The 17,547-nt window shown below is 41.0% G+C and overlaps 1 protein-coding gene across 1 annotated transcript in view; it reads right to left on the reverse strand.

The window, feature by feature from the left end:
* Positions 1-1,154, reverse strand: part of CC2D2B (coiled-coil and C2 domain containing 2B) — a 36,089-nt gene extending 34,935 nt beyond the window's left edge. Inside the window, exon 1 of the mRNA XM_019556318.1 lies at positions 645-1,154. Within this exon, the coding sequence (XP_019411863.1) occupies positions 645-704 (60 nt within the window). The 5' untranslated portion in view covers positions 705-1,154. The remainder of the gene's footprint in view (positions 1-644) is intronic.
* Between the last annotated feature and the right edge of the window lie 16,393 nt (positions 1,155-17,547).

Here is a 17,547-nt window from a genome sequence, read left to right on the forward strand (position 1 = left end):
GATGTGTATCTAGCTGGGTTAATGTAGGCCCAGCACTCTTTCCTGCTTATGCAGGGGGTTGGACTCGATGATCTATTGAGGTCCCTTCCAACCCTAGCATCTATGAATCTATGAATCTATAGTTTCTTTGTGTTCACTTGGGGTTCACCCCATTTATGAAAAATTTCCAGGATGAGACTTGCAGATGGTTTCTGGTCCCTTTACAAAGGGCTCCAAAGAATCTATCGTGGCTGTAGACCCCTTTGAAATAACATGCTCAGTTTCAGGTTGGAAACCATGGATATACACCATCATAAAATAAATATTTTTAGGAATTCCAATAAAATACAATTTAACTACAAATAAAACACTGAAATCCCCCAAACAACACACATTTTGAGTGAACCTATGACAAAACAAAAGGCTGAAGATCTTTTTAACAACATATTCTTAGTCTCGAGATTTTTTTCTAAATCATTGTATTTTCTGGGATTCTTTAATAGATATACAGCAGCCTATAAGGACTAAGAAGAAGAAGTTACAGTAAAAAGAGCAAAACTCTTCCGTCCTGCAATATTGTTTAAAAAATAATGTGAATACCTGTAATGCCTTTTTAAAAACATAGCATTCTAGGTTCTATTTTTTTAATTGAGTAATTAATTTACCTCACTTAGAGGGTCAGTTATATATGCTGATTTGCCTAATAGTAGATGTCTTCTATTCATTGCATGAGCTGATGAGTACACACCTGTTGGTCTTTAGATATAAAACAGGAGTCAATACAGATTTCAGCAAGATTTTCTGATTAATCTAATGGTGCAATTTTGCATAATTGTGCTATTGTGCTACTTAATCTACATACTTGTGCTATTTCACCATTTACAGGTAACATAGATATTTACTGTTCACAGATGTTATGCATGTATAAAGATCATCTAAAAGACCAGCAATACAAACTAAAACATATGTCTCTAAATAAAGGAATGTGTGCTACTGCTTATTGATCCTATCTATCCTGGAAGCAATATCACAGGAGTATGATATTGTGTGCATACAGGAGACGCACAAAGGACCTAATAACTCTACCCCGACCATCAAAGGGAAAACACTCATTGCTGAAATAAGGCATAAGCAGTATGGCACTGTGGTTTTTGCTAGACCTGACCTGAAAATTGAACAAGTACATACCAACACAAGCACGAATAACATTGAAACCATCACACTTAGCCTCAAGAACATCACAATAACTTCTATAGACAAACCACCATCTATTACTATGACAGTGTTATTGCACATGCTCAATTAAGTAAAAACCTTGAAGGTTCTAGCTCAGCTAACCTTTTGAACTGGAGGACATATCGACCCTATTTCTCTATTGTGAACATGCACAATTGGCTGTTTATTACATAACAGATTTGGCAGGGGAAGGCAGGAGCGTTGGTGCCCTCCTTCGAGCGGTGGCCGATCGCTGTGACCACTGCAGCCACTTCTGAGATTAGCTTCAGCCCCTTCTGGGAGCGGCTGGAGTGATTGGCCGGTGCTTGCTCCCGGAAACTGCTGCAACCACTCCCAGAAGCTGCTGCAGCAATTGGTCACAGCAATTGGCTGTTGCAGGATTGCCCACTGGGGACCTCCCCCCGGTTCACAGAATCGCCCACAGCACACCCCCCCCCAGTTGGCAGGATTGGTCACGAGAGGGGAATGTGTCCCCCGCTCAAGACAGCACCAGTCGCCCACATCAGTAGCCAACCATATTTGTCAGCATTACCGCCATTAAGAGGATAAAGTATTGCCCATCCCTGGTAAAGGAATTGAGCCTCCAGGGGTGAAGGAAATTCCTGGTAGTATTCTGTAATTGCCATTGTTCACTGTTGGTTTTTTTGTTGGTATAGCTGTTATAATACTATAGTCTTCTGGTTTTAAATTTAAATCAAGTCTGTAGAATTTTCTGAGCCCTTTGCAGTGCCAGGTTACAGCCAGGCTGCAGGTTTAGACCTAGTGAGAGCAAGCCCCCACCTCTTTCATTTACTGTGCAGTTGTGTTATTTAGATTAATTAGCTCATTTGCTTATCCACCTTTACAGTCATGATAAATATACTGACATCACCCTAAATTATACATGCAGAATTATAACAGGCCACCTAAAACCCACCCATTCCCTGCCTATATTCACTGGCATAGCACCCACATACAGCAGGAGGAAAGTAGCAAGTGATATTGACCTACAGGTACAAGAGTCAGATGACTGCCACCCACTATACTGCCATCAAATAGCGGACCATCGTCTCTCACTGAGAAGTAGCTTTTTTTCCTCTACTATACCATTGACCACATCACTGAAATCAGCAAGAACTACCCTTTGGCAAAAAGAATGGGGGAAACTACATGACAAAGCTGTTGAATGGAGCCAGTGAGGAATTACCCACAGTGTGGAGTTACCATTTGGCCCAATTACAAATGGTACACACGGTGGAGCCTGAATAGATTGAAAGTGGGTCTCGGGAGATGCAACTTTCTCATGAAATCATGAGGCCTCTACACAACTGACCAATGTGTCATGGATCATCTCTTGAGATGCTCTGTAGCACCACAATGCACCCACAAGATTTGGAAACACCAGAAGCAGTGGGCTGTGCAGAATATTGGGAGCACAGAATATACAGGAAGCTAGGACTGGAGACACGATGACAACAATAAAGATTGATCCGGTAGCCACACTACTTGACAAAATCAAACTCCTGCCAAAATTAGTATGTTTCACACTGATCCACAGAGGCCTAGGTGGACCTAAGACTGTGATGATCCATTTCTAGTAACTCGAATGAACAAGTCCTTTGATAATATGTTAATCATGCTGTTTTTGGCAAATAAGCTTACTCTGGAAATCCCAATGTCCCTTCCTACACTTCACTGGGCATCTTCTGAACCTACACTTCTGGTATGCAGGTGAGGCTCTCTGGCCAGGGAGTCTCCACACTTTAATACCTAAATAAACTTCTCTTTCATAAACTGTTTTAAAGGAAATCAAGACATTGCTTATTCTTTTCATCCTGTAGTTTTGTTTTAGTTTTACCATCATTCAAACCTATGCTATCTTTCTAATGTTTGGAATATAACGTAAAACAATATAAATGAGATAATGAACAACTCATCTCTAAGATAATATGATTTGCATCCTATGAAAGTGAAGTTGTGTACCTTATCCACTAGCGGGAATAATATCCAATTGCTTTAAAGTTATAAAATGTTGTTTTGCAATGTAATTGTTTTAAAACATTTGGAAAGATGCCAGTGAGATGCACACTAACTCAAGGCATTTTCTTTTTCTTTCTCCCACAATAATCTGAAATGCTGAACATGAATTTGATTGAATTTGGCCATTTACGCTAGATAAAGGAACAAAACCATCTTACATGACTAGACACTGATTTAATCTTTCATTATGCAGTTAAAACTACAAATAAACACACAGTGTTGCTTCGGTAGACTGAAAACATAGCACACAACAGATGCTCCTTCCATTCCTCCATTCCCCTTCACAAATTCCTTGTTTCCTCTCTCCCCTTTCTCTAAATATCAGAGCCTCCATTACAATCCATCTTTAAACCCTCCTTAATGCCATGGGATCAGTGCCACCCCCAAATTTTCCACACTACTCCTTAATTCAGTAGCGTTTAACTTTGAGCTTGCTGTGTTAAAATATATTTATTAAGATTAATATTCATGGCAATAAAAAGAAAATTGTGTCTGTGTACTGAAAATTTGGATAGCAACTACTTCTGTTTACTATATTATAAAACTTAAGTGAAGACTTAACTGTAGTTCTGAATTGCTAATAATCTCTCTTCTTTATTGCAAGTCTCACTGCTATCCAATCCTGTTTAATATAATTCTAAAACTTAAATGTAAAGTTTAAATAGCACTAAAAAGAAATACTTAGATGGAGAAGACAAGTCAGGATTTACTAGTTAGAAATACTGCAAAGTTATGAGAAAATATTTTTGCAAATTACTTACAAACAAGTTCCCCAGCTTAATCATGAGGACATAAAGGCAGAGTTAGTTAAAGGCTTTCTTGAAATCCAAATATATGATATCAACCTCATCTCCCTTGTCCAGGCAATGTGTCATCTGGTCATAGAAGGAGACGAGGTTGGTCAGGCAAGAACTTCCAGAGATAAAGCCATGTTAGCTAGTGTTCAGAAGGTTGCCTTCTGATAGCCTGTTCCTGATGGAGCCCTTGATGATTTTCTCCTTAATCTTTCCAGGGATGGATGTCAGACTGATTGACCTGTAATTCCCTGGATCTTCCTTCCTTCCTTTTTTGAAGATTGGGACCACATTGGCTTTTTACCAGTCTTCCGGTACCTCTTCTAAGGGCTACAAGTTCTCAAATATGTTTGCCATAGGACATGCTATAATGTCCATCAGCTCCTTCAAGACCCTCAGCTGCATTCTGTCTGGGCCTGCAGGCTTATGGATGTCTAACCTCTCAAGGTTTTCCCTCACTTGACCTATGTCAATTGTGAACCCATCTCCGACCCACTGGATGTTTTGCATCCTGTCCAGCAGGGTGACCCAAGGCTAGAGATAAGCAGGGGAAGGAGCAGGGGGATGGAGACAGCAGGGGAATGTCTCCAAGGGCTGTCTCCAGCCTCCTGCTTGTTCTCTGGTACTGCCAGTGAGTGTGGGGGGCCGGGAGGGCCAGCATGGAGTTAGGGGATCAAACAGAGGGTGGGGAGAAGGAACGGGGGTGGGGGGAGTTGGGGATGGTCCCCTCTCCCCTCCTCCAGCCCCCCAACCCCTTGTTTATCTGGCAAAAGCCAGGTCCAGGTCCTTGCAGCTTGCACTGCTGCCTGCCCAGCATGGGCAGGCAGCATGCTTCAGGACCAGGGAAAGGGCCAATCACAGAGATGCTTTGGAACCCTGCCAGAGCATCTCTGGAGGACTGGGCCTCTGGTTGCCTCAGCCTGACCCATTTATTTCCCCTGGGTTCCTGTTTGACCCCTGGATATCAATCTTTTAGCATGGGGAACTTTTTTTCATTCATGCATGTGTCACTTGCCCCATCTCAAAGGGGTTTGAGACTGGGCAGGAAGCATGTGCATGCTTGTCTGGAAACACCCCTTGGTTACTGAACTCAGTTTGAAGGGAAGTGTACTGCTTCTTAATGTAGAGCTACACCTCCATCCCTCTTTCCAACATGGAAAGTAGGACTTTGCATTTGTCTTTGTTCAATCTCATCTGATTAACTGCAAACCATTTTTTCTAGTTTATTCAGGTCATTTTGGATCCTAGGCCTCCAGACTGTCTACAGCTCCAATTTGGTGTTGCCTGCAGATTTGCTAAGTATGCACTCAATCCCATTGTCCAAATCATTAATAAAGATATTAAACAATACCTGACCCAGGACAGACCCCTGGGGAATCCTACTTGATACCTCTTCCCAACTAGACATTGAGCCATCAATGATCACTTGTTGAGTACCAGTTATGTATCCACCTTACAGTACTTCTGTCTAGCCTGTCTTTCTTTAGCTTATTAATGACAATGTCATGGGAAAAAAGTGTCAAAATCCTTGTTAAATCAAGGTATATGATGTCTACCACTCTCCCTTCATCTACAGAGCTTTCAACTTCTCATATAAGGAAATCAGTTTGTCAGGCATGATTTGGATCTTGGTGGATCCATGCTGGCTGTTCCTGAGCATCTTGTTCTCCTCTGAGTACTTCAAAATAGATTCCCTGAGAACCTGCTCCATTAGCTTTCCAAGTATAGAGGTCAGGCTGACTGGTCTGTGATTCCCTGGATCTTCTTTCTTCCCTTTATAAAAGATGGGCACTTTATTTTCACCTGGGACTTCACCCAACCTCCAAAATTTATCAAAGAGCAGAGCCAATGGCTCTGAAATTAGCTCAGTCAATTCCTTCAGTACCCAAGCATGCATCCCATCTGGCTGTGCTGACTTGAAAGTATCTAGCTTCTCTAAGTAATCCCTAATCTGTTCTTCTACTACTCTAGGCTGTTTGTCTCCTCCTTCTCTTTGCTACCAACTAGAGTTGTTATCTAGTAACTGCCATTATTTCTGAAGACTGAAGTAAAAAGTCATTAATATTATAGCTTTCTTTGCATCATCCATAACTGGATTGCCTCCCACAATCTAAGAAACCTATGATTTCTCTGGTTTTCCTCTTGTTTTTGACATACCTGTAGAATCTCTTTTTATTGTGTTTTATGTTCTTATTCTGCTACTCTCCTTCCTTCCTCCCCTTAAGATCCTGAACTACAATTTCACTGTCACTGTCATACAAGGTACCTTCCACCTTCCTCATTTTCAACTAATTCCTCCTTGTTTGTGAGCAGTAGGAAGAGCTTCCCCTTAGTTGGCCTCTCTACCACCTTTGTCAAAAAGTTATTCCCAGTACACTCTAATTATTTGCTGAACTGCTTATACACTTTTTTCCCCCTCCCAGCAAAATTCCCCATTAAGAACCAAGTCCTGGGATTTAGAAGCTTTTGTCAGTTGGCTAAAGAAGGCCTTGTCCACCTCCTTCTCCTGATTTGGTGGCCTGTAGAAGACACCCACCATGATATCCCTTGTGCTGTTCTAGGTGTACCCTTCACTTCATACAACACCTCAGAATATGCATACAAAATTCATATGAGTACAATCCTGGACTCTCATGAATAATGTAACTAAGTTACCTTAGTCTTTACCATTCCTGATTTCTGTTGTAGGTCTCTTACCTAGTAACTGCTGGATTTCTTGAAGGAATGTTGTAAGCACTCAATATTCTAACAAGAAGCTTAACATCTCCATCTGAGACAACCTGTGCAGGAACTTTTCTTCTCTCTTTTCTCTGTGGTTTTAAATGTCTTCTACGTTCACCTAGCTTAAAAACTGCATTCTTCAATTGGCTAGATAAGTTTGAATATGTTTAATCAGCTTTATATATGTATATTTTCCTATACTGTGTATTAAGAAAAATGGAAAATTTATTAAATGAAAATTTCCTTTCTGTGGCTGAATTTTCCATAGAAGAATCCACTGACTCTGTTACAATTGACATTAACCTGCAATGGCTTTATTTGGAAAGCATTTAGAAATGACAGTGAAGTACACAATATAAAACCCTTCCTAGATAGATTAATAAGAAATCAGAAATACAATTGTTACCCTTTCCTAAAATTAGTTATATTGATCCATTTTGTAATAACAGTTTACGATCTTCCTGCCAAAGGATGTTGCTACAAATGGAAAGGTGCTTAAGTTTGCAGTGCTTGAAGTACTGGTCAATGAAGAGGTGACAGCTTTGAAGATTTCCTCTCTCTGACCAGGTTGCCATTGTGGAATGTGTTGAATAAATGCTGATCCCAGAACTTAATCTAACTAGTTAACTGGTTTTGGAAGCTCCCAAATTTAAATTCTTGAAGTGCATGACACTGAATTGTGTGAAATGTAGTGGGACAGGGTAATGCCACAGCAACGAAGTTTGGCACCCAGGGCAAAACCTGCAGCAGCAACCCACCCTCACACAGATCTGAGGGGCACTCCCCACCACTTGTCCAGTGCATGCAGCAGTAGGACCCACACACCCCCACCCCGCCAAATGAGCTGCTTGCAACTCCATCCCGCGCCCCACCCCAGCTGGGCAGCACCTGTTGTCACCTCTTTGCTTCGGCACCTAGGCAGTCACCCCCCTTACTACAGCACTGGGACAGAGTACAGGAGGAGAAGTTGAACAGCTGGCTCCAATTAACCATTCTTAGACTCTGTTAGGATAGGGAATAATCCAGGGCCTGTGTAAACCGAACCGAGATGATTTCAGAAGGAGGAGAAGGTATACGCATTCAAGAGGATTATACTGTTGATGACGTTCAAAGCAGAGAGGAGCATAGTTGTTGTTAGAGGCTGGAAGAGACCTTACAGATCATCAGGTCAAGTCCCTGAAGCAGAGACAAGGAAGAGAAGAAATACATGCCCTGCGACCCTGAAATTAATAAGAATTTCATGGTCTGCCAACTGAGCTAGTCAGGCCCTAGGAAAGATGACAACATTAGGAAAATGTAGTTATTTGAGAAAAGAGTTGGGCACAGGCATTCCTATAGGAGATATTAGACTTCCTAGTGAGATATGGGAACTTATAGGGACATGGGTCTAAATACTGGCAATATCCCCTCACCTTGTACCACCCTCGCTAACTAAAATTAGAGTTAAATCAAAATTTCCTACTCCCAAGTTACCTATCACATATTGATTATATATATTAACTAAACCATTTAAAAGTTTCTAATAGATAGTGGACACTGAAGCACCCCATCTCAGACTAACAAGCTTGTTGAACAAGACATGGCATGAGTATTGTTAGGATGTGTGTCCATTCTTAAAGCCACGTGGTGCATGTGTACCTAGCACAGAAAGCATATAAAAGCATTCACTCAAAGAAAATTTTTAAAAAAACTTTACTCATTGTTGACCCTAGATCTGCTGTTTTTTCACTATGACCATTAAAGAACCTAGCATAGAAGTAGTAGGGATAGAGCCAGAGCTTTCAGTGAAATCTAAATTCCCCCTGAAATTACAAGAAAATATGCAATTGGAAATATCCTGAAGAAAGTCCTTAAAGGTTATTTTTACTTTCATATCTCCTAGATAATTATATTTCATAAAAATAAATACCCATATTGCCAATTCATAAGGACCAATCTTTCAATTATGCTATACATAACTTTAAGGATATAATCTAAAACCTACACTGAAAATAGTATTTCCTAAATGGGGCATTTGATGATAACCTGCCTATCCCTGTGCAGAACCACGATTAGCAGGTTTGCAAAATATTAAAGGGAGAACATTTTCAAAATAAAACTATGGATATATTTAAAAACAGCAAATCTGTTCTCTTTCTGACATATTAAAAGTCCAGAATTTCACACTATAAGAATTCACTTTATTATTGATTTTACTAATTTGATTCCTATGCTGCCCTTTCCAGAAAAGGCTCAAGGCAGTTTACAATAAAAGACAAAATATGATAAAAACAGATATTAAAATGTTAAAATAAGAAGGTAAAAGAAGATGAACTCTCTCCTAAACTCACAAATTCAAAAACAATTCACACCCTTTCACTTCCTTTGACCAAGAAGAGCATCTACCCATACCCAACCTAGCCTAACCATATCCCAATCCATACTTAACACTTCTGTTAAAGAAAGCAACAAATTCCAGCAGCACCCCACCTCCCAACCAGTCTTTCCTCCTATTCCTACCCACTCCCACTCCCTGCCTCACATTCAGGAGATTATCCCTCCCTTATTGTTCCTTCCAAGTCATACCTGCCTCTTCTCAAAACCCACTCATCCTCCCCTTCCCCCATGGGAACACCTTGTTCAATTTAAAAAACAAACAAACCCTAAAATGTTCCACAGACTTTCAAGAACAGCCACACCTATTAAAGTGAGGAAGAGTCTTATAACTAAATCCTTATATACCACTCTAAAAATGAAAAATATTATAAAACATATCAATTAAAAGTTTACATTAATAAAGCAATATACTTAGCAATGCAAATTCAGACTCTTCTGATTTAAATATTAAGTACTTACCTCATAGATATAATTTCTTCATAATCCCTCACAATATCTGATAAATTACACCTGTGCTTAATTTTGACAAGTTGCTTTATAGTTTGTTTTCTCATCTGCAAAAATAATACTTGCATTTTTTAATAAAAGATAGTATCTAAAAAAATGACAGACATGGTCTCTCCATTATAGTCCTCTATGCCTGAGATCTGACTAGGGTAGGATTTCTGCTAGCTAGTTTGCACAAGGCTGCTGACACTGCAGCTGGAATGAAACAGGGAAGAAAGTTATAGCTATTCTTTTTTTTAGTGCAAAGAGTAAGCAAGGCAGGCTAAGGAGGCCACCTTAGAGCAGGAGTGTCAAATGTATGGCCCATGGGCTTTATCTGGCCCAGTGTGCTCCTAGAGAGCCACATACTTTGGGGGTTAGAAAGTGAGGCAGAGACAATTCTGTGGGGCACATTACCTCTTCTTAATCTCAGTTTGGGTGGTTTGGTTAGATATTTGAAGTCCCCTGGGAACAAAAAGCACAAATTCTTCACCATATCTCCTTAAGCAAGGATGTTGACAAACTGCCATTATAAGTGGCTGAGAAGAATAAAATTAAAATTCACCTTGTTATATTTTTCCTGTTTCCAAAATGTATAAATTCTCAACACTACTGGACTCCCATATGGCAGCAACTTTAATATCTATTAAAATGCCAATCTTTTAAATTTTAAAGTATGTAGGGTAGTATTACTTCAACAGTTGCTGAGCAGACTTGACTAATCAGCACCATACAGGACGGACTCCTTAGTCAGGATCTTATACAGTGTCACTCTGTTGCAATTGCAAACAGTACAATATAGATAATGCAACATGGTGTCTCTCCCCTCTATGTCACTGGTTTATTTCCTGTCAGTAGGGAACAGCAGTCAGCATCCATCTGATATTCAGTGTCCTCTATGAAATTAGTGGGTGATCCAGTTGAGGACACTTACCTCTCTCAACAAAACTACCATCACAATTGACTCCCTCACTAGAAGCCTTAAAAAGAAACTTACCATCAAGAAGATGCTAAAACTGAACTGCACTTTCTCTCCAGAAAAGCTTTGAGGCTTTGATGGTAAGAAATGAAATCTATACCAATGTTTCATGTATTCTGTTGTTCACTTTCTAATACTGCATGTTAAGCACTTTCAGAAGCATTAGACTTACATTATACATGAAAAGAAAAAGCTTGCCATTTCTTATGGTCAACAGGATAATGTCAGTGTTTGTCATACCTTCCTTATAAAGTTGGCAGAACTAATTCTCTGTGCACTAATAGGATCCTCATCTGTCACCGAAACTTCTGTCTTCAGTTGGCTTTCATATCCCTGAACACAGAATTAGGTAATTTTTTCATAGTTGTACACTGACATTTACAATGCTTTTAAGAGAAATTTAGAAGAAATGTTTAAATAAAGAATACGATGTTCCACTTTTTCAAAACGATGATGAAATTACAAAACATTTCAGAATATAACATTTTACTGGATTACTACAGACTGTATCCTCATCTATTTAACAAAGTCAAATATTTTTAAATTATCATTTAAAAGAAGTCTATCAAAGAGAGAAAAATGCAGACTCATAGTACAAGCAACTCACTACGACAAGAACAGAAAAATGCATCTTTCTGGGCAAGAGTCAAAGATTTGGAGACAAAGCAAACTTGTTTCAAAAAGAAGTTACAGAGGAAAATATATAACAGGGCAGTCTTCAGCAGCTGTGGTAGCAGCCCAACAGACATGGTGCCCAGGGCTACCGCTCCAATCATTCCCCAACTCTCACCCCCCAGTTATGCTACTAGTAAAAGTTGTTTGCACTATGAGTCATGAAACTGGGTTATGGCACTAAGAAAAACTGCTGATTGAGTGGAAAACAAAGGAAGAGAAGTAGGAAGAGAGAAAATACTTGAACTGACAACTATAACATTGTATTAAAAAACAAATAAAAAACTAGATACCTGATAGTTAGAGGAAGTCTACAGACTCTTCAAAAATAAGATATATTTAGCTTTTTTTCTAAGCAATAGCACCATGAACTGGTCAACTCATAGAAGAGTCTGAGAGGTAAAAAAAGTAGTTCTTTGTATGTGTGAAAAAAATGAGCCAAAATATTATGCAACCAGGAAACCTGGAATCCAAGGTGACTAGTCAAACAGATGAAGGAAGATAAAGGCAGGAAGTTATCAATAAAACTCAAGTTGGCAGTGTAGTGGCCTACACAAGGCCATGTAGTAGAGTTTGAGTGATGACAAAATAATGGAAAATAAGACAAATGGAATGTCCAAGTGACGAAGGAAGATAAAACAGTTGGGGTTGTTTTTTTAAGAATTTTCCTCAGACTAGTTCGGTAGATGAAGCCACAAATTTGCTTTAGGAAAACGTGTAAAAAGAAGGTGAATGTGAAAAGCCAATTAAAGGTTTCAAAAGACATGAACAGCTGGATATTATCAATGATGCAATTTTTTTATTACAGTTTTCATCCTGTGGTCATTGTCTTTAACACACATCCCATTCCCTCTATAATATGCCTACTTACATGTTTTTCTAGAAAACAGCAAGAGAAGACTGCTAAACCAGGCAGTATTTTGCACATAGGCCAATAAATCCTTCTTTGGATCTGGCCATTTCTTCCCTCCCCTTTTTGTTATTGAATATAAAAACGAGTTCTGTATTGCATCGGAAATTCAGCGGAGAACCCAGAACGTATAGATTTCATAGACTTTCATAACCATTAGGGCTGGAAGGGACCTTGGAAAATCATTGAGTCCAGCCCCCTGCCCCACAGGCAGGACGTCAGCAGGGATCATAGGATCCCAGCAAGATAAACATCCAGTTGTCCCTTGAAGGAGTTCAAAATAGGTGCTTGAACTACCTCTGGCAGCAATCTATTCCAAACCTTGGGGGCTCGGACAGTGAGGAAGTTTTTCCTTATCTCCAGCCTGAAATGGTCATGGCGAAGTTTGTGACTGTTCAACCTTGTCATCCCTTGGGGTGCTCTGGTGAACAGATGTTCCCCCAGATCCTAGTAAGAACCCCTGATAAACTTATAGGTGGCCACCAGATCACCTCTGAGCCTGCGCTTTTTCAGGCTGAAGAGTCCCATGGCTCTCAGCCTCTCTTCATAAGGTCTGTTTTCCTGACCTCTGATCATGCGCGTGGCTCTCCTCTGCACCCTCTCAAGCTTCTCCATATCCATTTTAAATTGTGGAGTCCAAAACTGGACGCAGTACTCCAGCTGCGGCCTCACCAAGGCTGAGTACAATGGGAGAATGATGTCCTGGGATTTGCATGAGAAGCATCTGTGGATGCAAGCCAGCATTTTGCTTGCTTTACTAGCAGCAGTATCACATTGAAGGTTCACATTCATCTTCTGGTTAGTCATGACCCCCAAGTCCCTTTCGTTCACAATGCTAGCCAGCGTAGCACTGCTGAGCATATAAGGATGCTGCAGGTCTTTCTTCCCAAGGTGGAGAACCTTGCATTTTTCAGTGTTAAACACCATCAGGTTCTCTTCTGCCCATTTCCTCACCCTGTCAAGGTCAGCCAGGATCCTGTCCTCAGGCGTGGATTCTTTACCCCAGAGTTTGATGTCGTTGGCAAACTTGGCCAGTCCACTTCTGATACCAATGTCCACATCATTAATGAAGATGTTAAATAGTATAGGCCAAGGACAGAGCCTTAGGGGACCCCACTGGTCACAGGACACCATGATGATTGACTTCCATCAACCACCACACCCTGGAGCCTACCACAGAGCCAATTCCCCAGCCAGTGGATCGTGGTGAGGCCTAGGCCACAGTTAGCCAGTTTTGCTAACAGGAGATCATGGGATACCAGATCGAAGGCTTTTTTAAAGTCAAGACATACAACATCAATCTCTTCTCCCTTGTCCAGGTGATAGGTCACCTGGCCGTAGAAGGAAATAAGATTGGTCAAGCAAGACCTACCCACAACAAACCCATGCTGGCTATCCGTCAGGAGGTTGCTATCAGCCATTCTATTAAGAATGGCCTCTTTGATAATCTTTTCTAAGACCTTCCCCGGGATAAAGGTCAGGCTGATGGGCCTATAGTTTGCTGGATCCACTTTCCTTCCTTTCTTGAAAATAAGCACCACATTGGCCTTCTTCCACTCTTCGGCACCTCACCAGAGCACCAGGAGTTCTCGAAGATCTGTGCCAGGAGCTGAGCTATGATGCTAGCCAGCTCCTTGAGTACCCTGGGGTGTAAACTGCAGCGTGTCCAGCCTCTCAAGGTGTTCCTTCACGAGGTCAGCATTGATGGAGGGTAAGGAATCACCCTCACTTGGGCCCCCTGTCCTGTAATGGGCAGGGGTGTCCCACGGGACTGATGAAATACCGATGCAAAGTACCCATTTAGCAAGTTGGCTTTTTCCTGGACATCGGTTGTCAGTTGTCCCATCTGGTCTAGCAGGGGTCCAATGTTGCCCTTGCTTTTCCTCCAGCTCCCCACATATCTAAAAAAGGACTTTTTATTGTCCTTGATACTTGTAGCTAATTGGAGTTCCGTCACAGCCTTGGCTTTCCTGATTCACTCCCTGCAGGTCCGGACCAGTGTAGAGTACCTCCTTGGAGGTGGATCCAGTCCTCCATCCTTTGTAAGTCTTTCTTTTTAGATGCAGGAAGTCCACTAGTTCCCTGGAGAGCCGAGGGGGCTGCTGTGCCCTTTTTCTGCCTTTCCTCTGAGATGGGATAGACTTTGCTTGTGCATCCAGGATTGCTCCTTTGAGGAGCAACCACTAGTCCTGAGCTCCCCTCCCCTTCGGGGCCTCCCTGACAAGCCTCCTGAGCATGTCAAAATCAGCTTTCCTGAAGTCAAGGACTTCTGTATCTCTAACTGTCTTGCCAGCTTAACAGCGGCTGGTGAAGGTGATCAGCTCATGGTGACTATCACCCAACTTCCCTTCAATCATTAGGTCCCTGATTAGGTCATCCCCCATTGCCAGAACCAAGTCGAGCAGCGCTTTACCTCTTGTCGGCCCATTGACTTCTTACATCAGGTAGAGCTTATCCACACACGAGAGAAAGCTTTGCAACTGCTCAGATTTGGCCGAGTGCTTTTCCCATGAGATGTCTGGGTAGTTGAAGTCTCCCATGACAATCATGCACCAGGAGTGTGCAGCCTCAGCCAGTTCCCTGGTGAACTCCTGGTCAAGCTCTTGATCCTTATTTACTACCAGAATTCATTTAATATCAGAAAAAGGGAAGGAAAGGAAGGGCCAGATCCTTTATGGGCTCTTTACTAAATGAGGACTTAGGGGCCTATGTGCAAAATTTCAATATTAAAAATAAATCCTGTTCCAAGGTGGCCTAACCTTGCAAGTACTCCTTTTTTAGAACTGAAAGTTTTCTGGGTACATGCAGTTCTGCCTGCTGCACATGCATAGATATACCCTAGTCTGAGCCACAAGGCACCTAGATGATACCTAAATCCCATTTGCATCCAGAAATTAGATGAGCTGCCTATGTCACCTGAGGTACATGACCCAGCAGGCACATTCAGAGCATATCTAACACAGCTACAACACTGCGTTCAGCAAAAACACAACACATACTTTAATTTTGAACAAGGTATCTCAGATATCAGAAGACATACAAATGTGTTACTGTGGAGCTCAATCTGAGTTAAAATATTTTGCCTCTCATCAAAGCAAAGCACCTGGCAAACACTGCTATAAAGTTTCAGGTACCTGATTTAGGTCATTCAGTGCTAATGTGCGTATCTGTACATAGCACTGCATTTTGGTATATAGGTATATCCTTTGTCCTGATGCATTTATGCACCCTGATTAGCTCTTTACTCCACAAGTAGAAGCCCTGATTTCAGTAGAACTATTTGAGTAGTAACATTCAAAAAGCCCAAGGTGGAAATGATCCAAGTTATGTGGTTTTCTGTAAGGGACATAGTTTAGATCAGTAGCAAACAGACCATGCATTCGCCCTTTAGTGGGGAGTGCAGAAATCTTAGACCAGCTCTGTCATTTTTAAACGTGTGTCTATGTGTGCCAAACTTCTGCTGTTATGGATATAGACGTATTCTGTGTCCCAAACTTTTGTTCTGTTACAGGAATCGGACTTGTTTCCAATCACTTATACCAATAAAAGCATAAAGTCTGTACCTGGCCTAAAATATTATTTATTATGAGTAAGGACATCAATCTGGAGATTGTCACATGATATATTACATGTTTCCACATGATTAATTCCACATGACATCGTATAATAACAAGAACTTTGGATTCAGGTATTGTGAAAAAATAAGGAAAAATTAATATCCATACTGTTTATCATATAACTTGAAACAAAAATCATAGCAGAAATATTCATTACCTGGAAGACTGTATCTGGTATTTCTCTATCAAACAGAGGTATCTGCCAACAATAGCAGGAATCTAGTTGCCCTGAGTTCCTAAGTTGCAACAGCTGGAAACGTTTACAATTTTTAATCTCTTCTTCAGTAACAAAGTTAAATTCTTTTTGCAGCTGTTCAAGACGAAAATATTTTGGAAGAGTTTCTTCCTTGGATCTAGTATACTGTAAGAAAATGTAAAAGCAAGACTGGATTATTTTCAACCTTTTTGAAAGTTTTTTCTTAAGTTTTTATGTTAGTTTATTAATGAAACTGCACTGGTTTGATACAAAAGCCAAAAGGTATTATGCACGTTTCCTCAAATTTTCAACAAATCATCTGTGAAACTAGAGATACGTAGTTAGCCATATGAGTCTCAAGTCAGGCAGAAGGCAAGGTAGATTTGCACATTATAGACTAAGTGCAGACTATAAGGTGCTATACACTATAACAAGTTTAGCAGAAGAACAGCTTGGCTGAGCAGGGAACTCTTCAGTAAGCTTATACAGTAAGAAACTTGGACAAACAACTAGGGAGGAGTCCAAGTGCATTGCTTGGGCATGTAAGGATGAAATCAGGAAGGCCAAAGCACACCTGGAGTTACAGCTGGCAAGGCACATGAAGGTTAACAAGAAGGGTTTTTACAAGTATGTCAGCAACAAGAGGAGGATCAGGGGAAGCGTGAGTTCTTTACTAAATGAGGAAAGCAACCTAGTGACAGAGGATGCAGAAAAGGCTGAAGTACTCAATGCCTTTTTAATCTCATTCTTCACAGGCAAGGTCAGCTCCTAGACTACTGCACCCAGCAGCACAGTTTGGGGAGGAGGTGAGCAGCCAACAGTGGCAAGAAAAACAGGTTAAGGACTATTTAGAAAAGCTGGATGTGTACAAGTCCATTGGGCCAGACAGGATGCTGACGGAGTTGGCTGGTGTGATTGCATAGCCACTGACCATCATCTTTGAAAACCCATGATTGTTGGGAGAGGTCCCAGAGGATTGGAAAGGGGAAAATATAGTGCCCATCTTTGAGAAAGGGAGGAAGAAGGATCCAAAGAGCTACAGAGTGGCCAGCCTCATCTCAGTCCCTACAAAAATCATGAAGCAGGTCCTCAAGGAATCCATTTCTAAGCACTTGGAGGAGAAGGTGATTAAGAAGTCAGCAAGGATTCACCAAGAGCAAGTTATGTCTGACCAAGGTGATTGCCTTCTATGTTGAAATGAACGGCTCTGTAGATGTGGGAAGAGCAGTGGATGTGATACCTTGACTTTAGCAAGACTTTTGATATGGTCTCCCACAACAATCTCTTAAGTAAGCTAAGGAAGTACGGGTTAGATGAATGCCTTGTAAGGTGGATAGAAAACTGGCTGGATCATTAAAGTGCCTGGAGTGTCATGTGCATCAGTGTCCCCGCACTGAAAAATGGCAGTGGGAGCACTTCAATGAGCTTTAATTAAACCACCCCTGCTGCCATTTTTCAGCACAGGGATACTGATACACATGATGCTAGAGTCTGGTTGAGTGTAATTACAGTACATCAGTCTGGTAATTACAGTACATCAGTCTCAAGTTGCAGCAAAGGAA

Source organism: Crocodylus porosus, unplaced genomic scaffold (assembly GCF_001723895.1).
Source record: "Crocodylus porosus isolate Cpor-Errol unplaced genomic scaffold, CroPor_comp1, whole genome shotgun sequence".
NCBI lineage: Eukaryota > Metazoa > Chordata > Crocodylia > Crocodylidae > Crocodylus > Crocodylus porosus.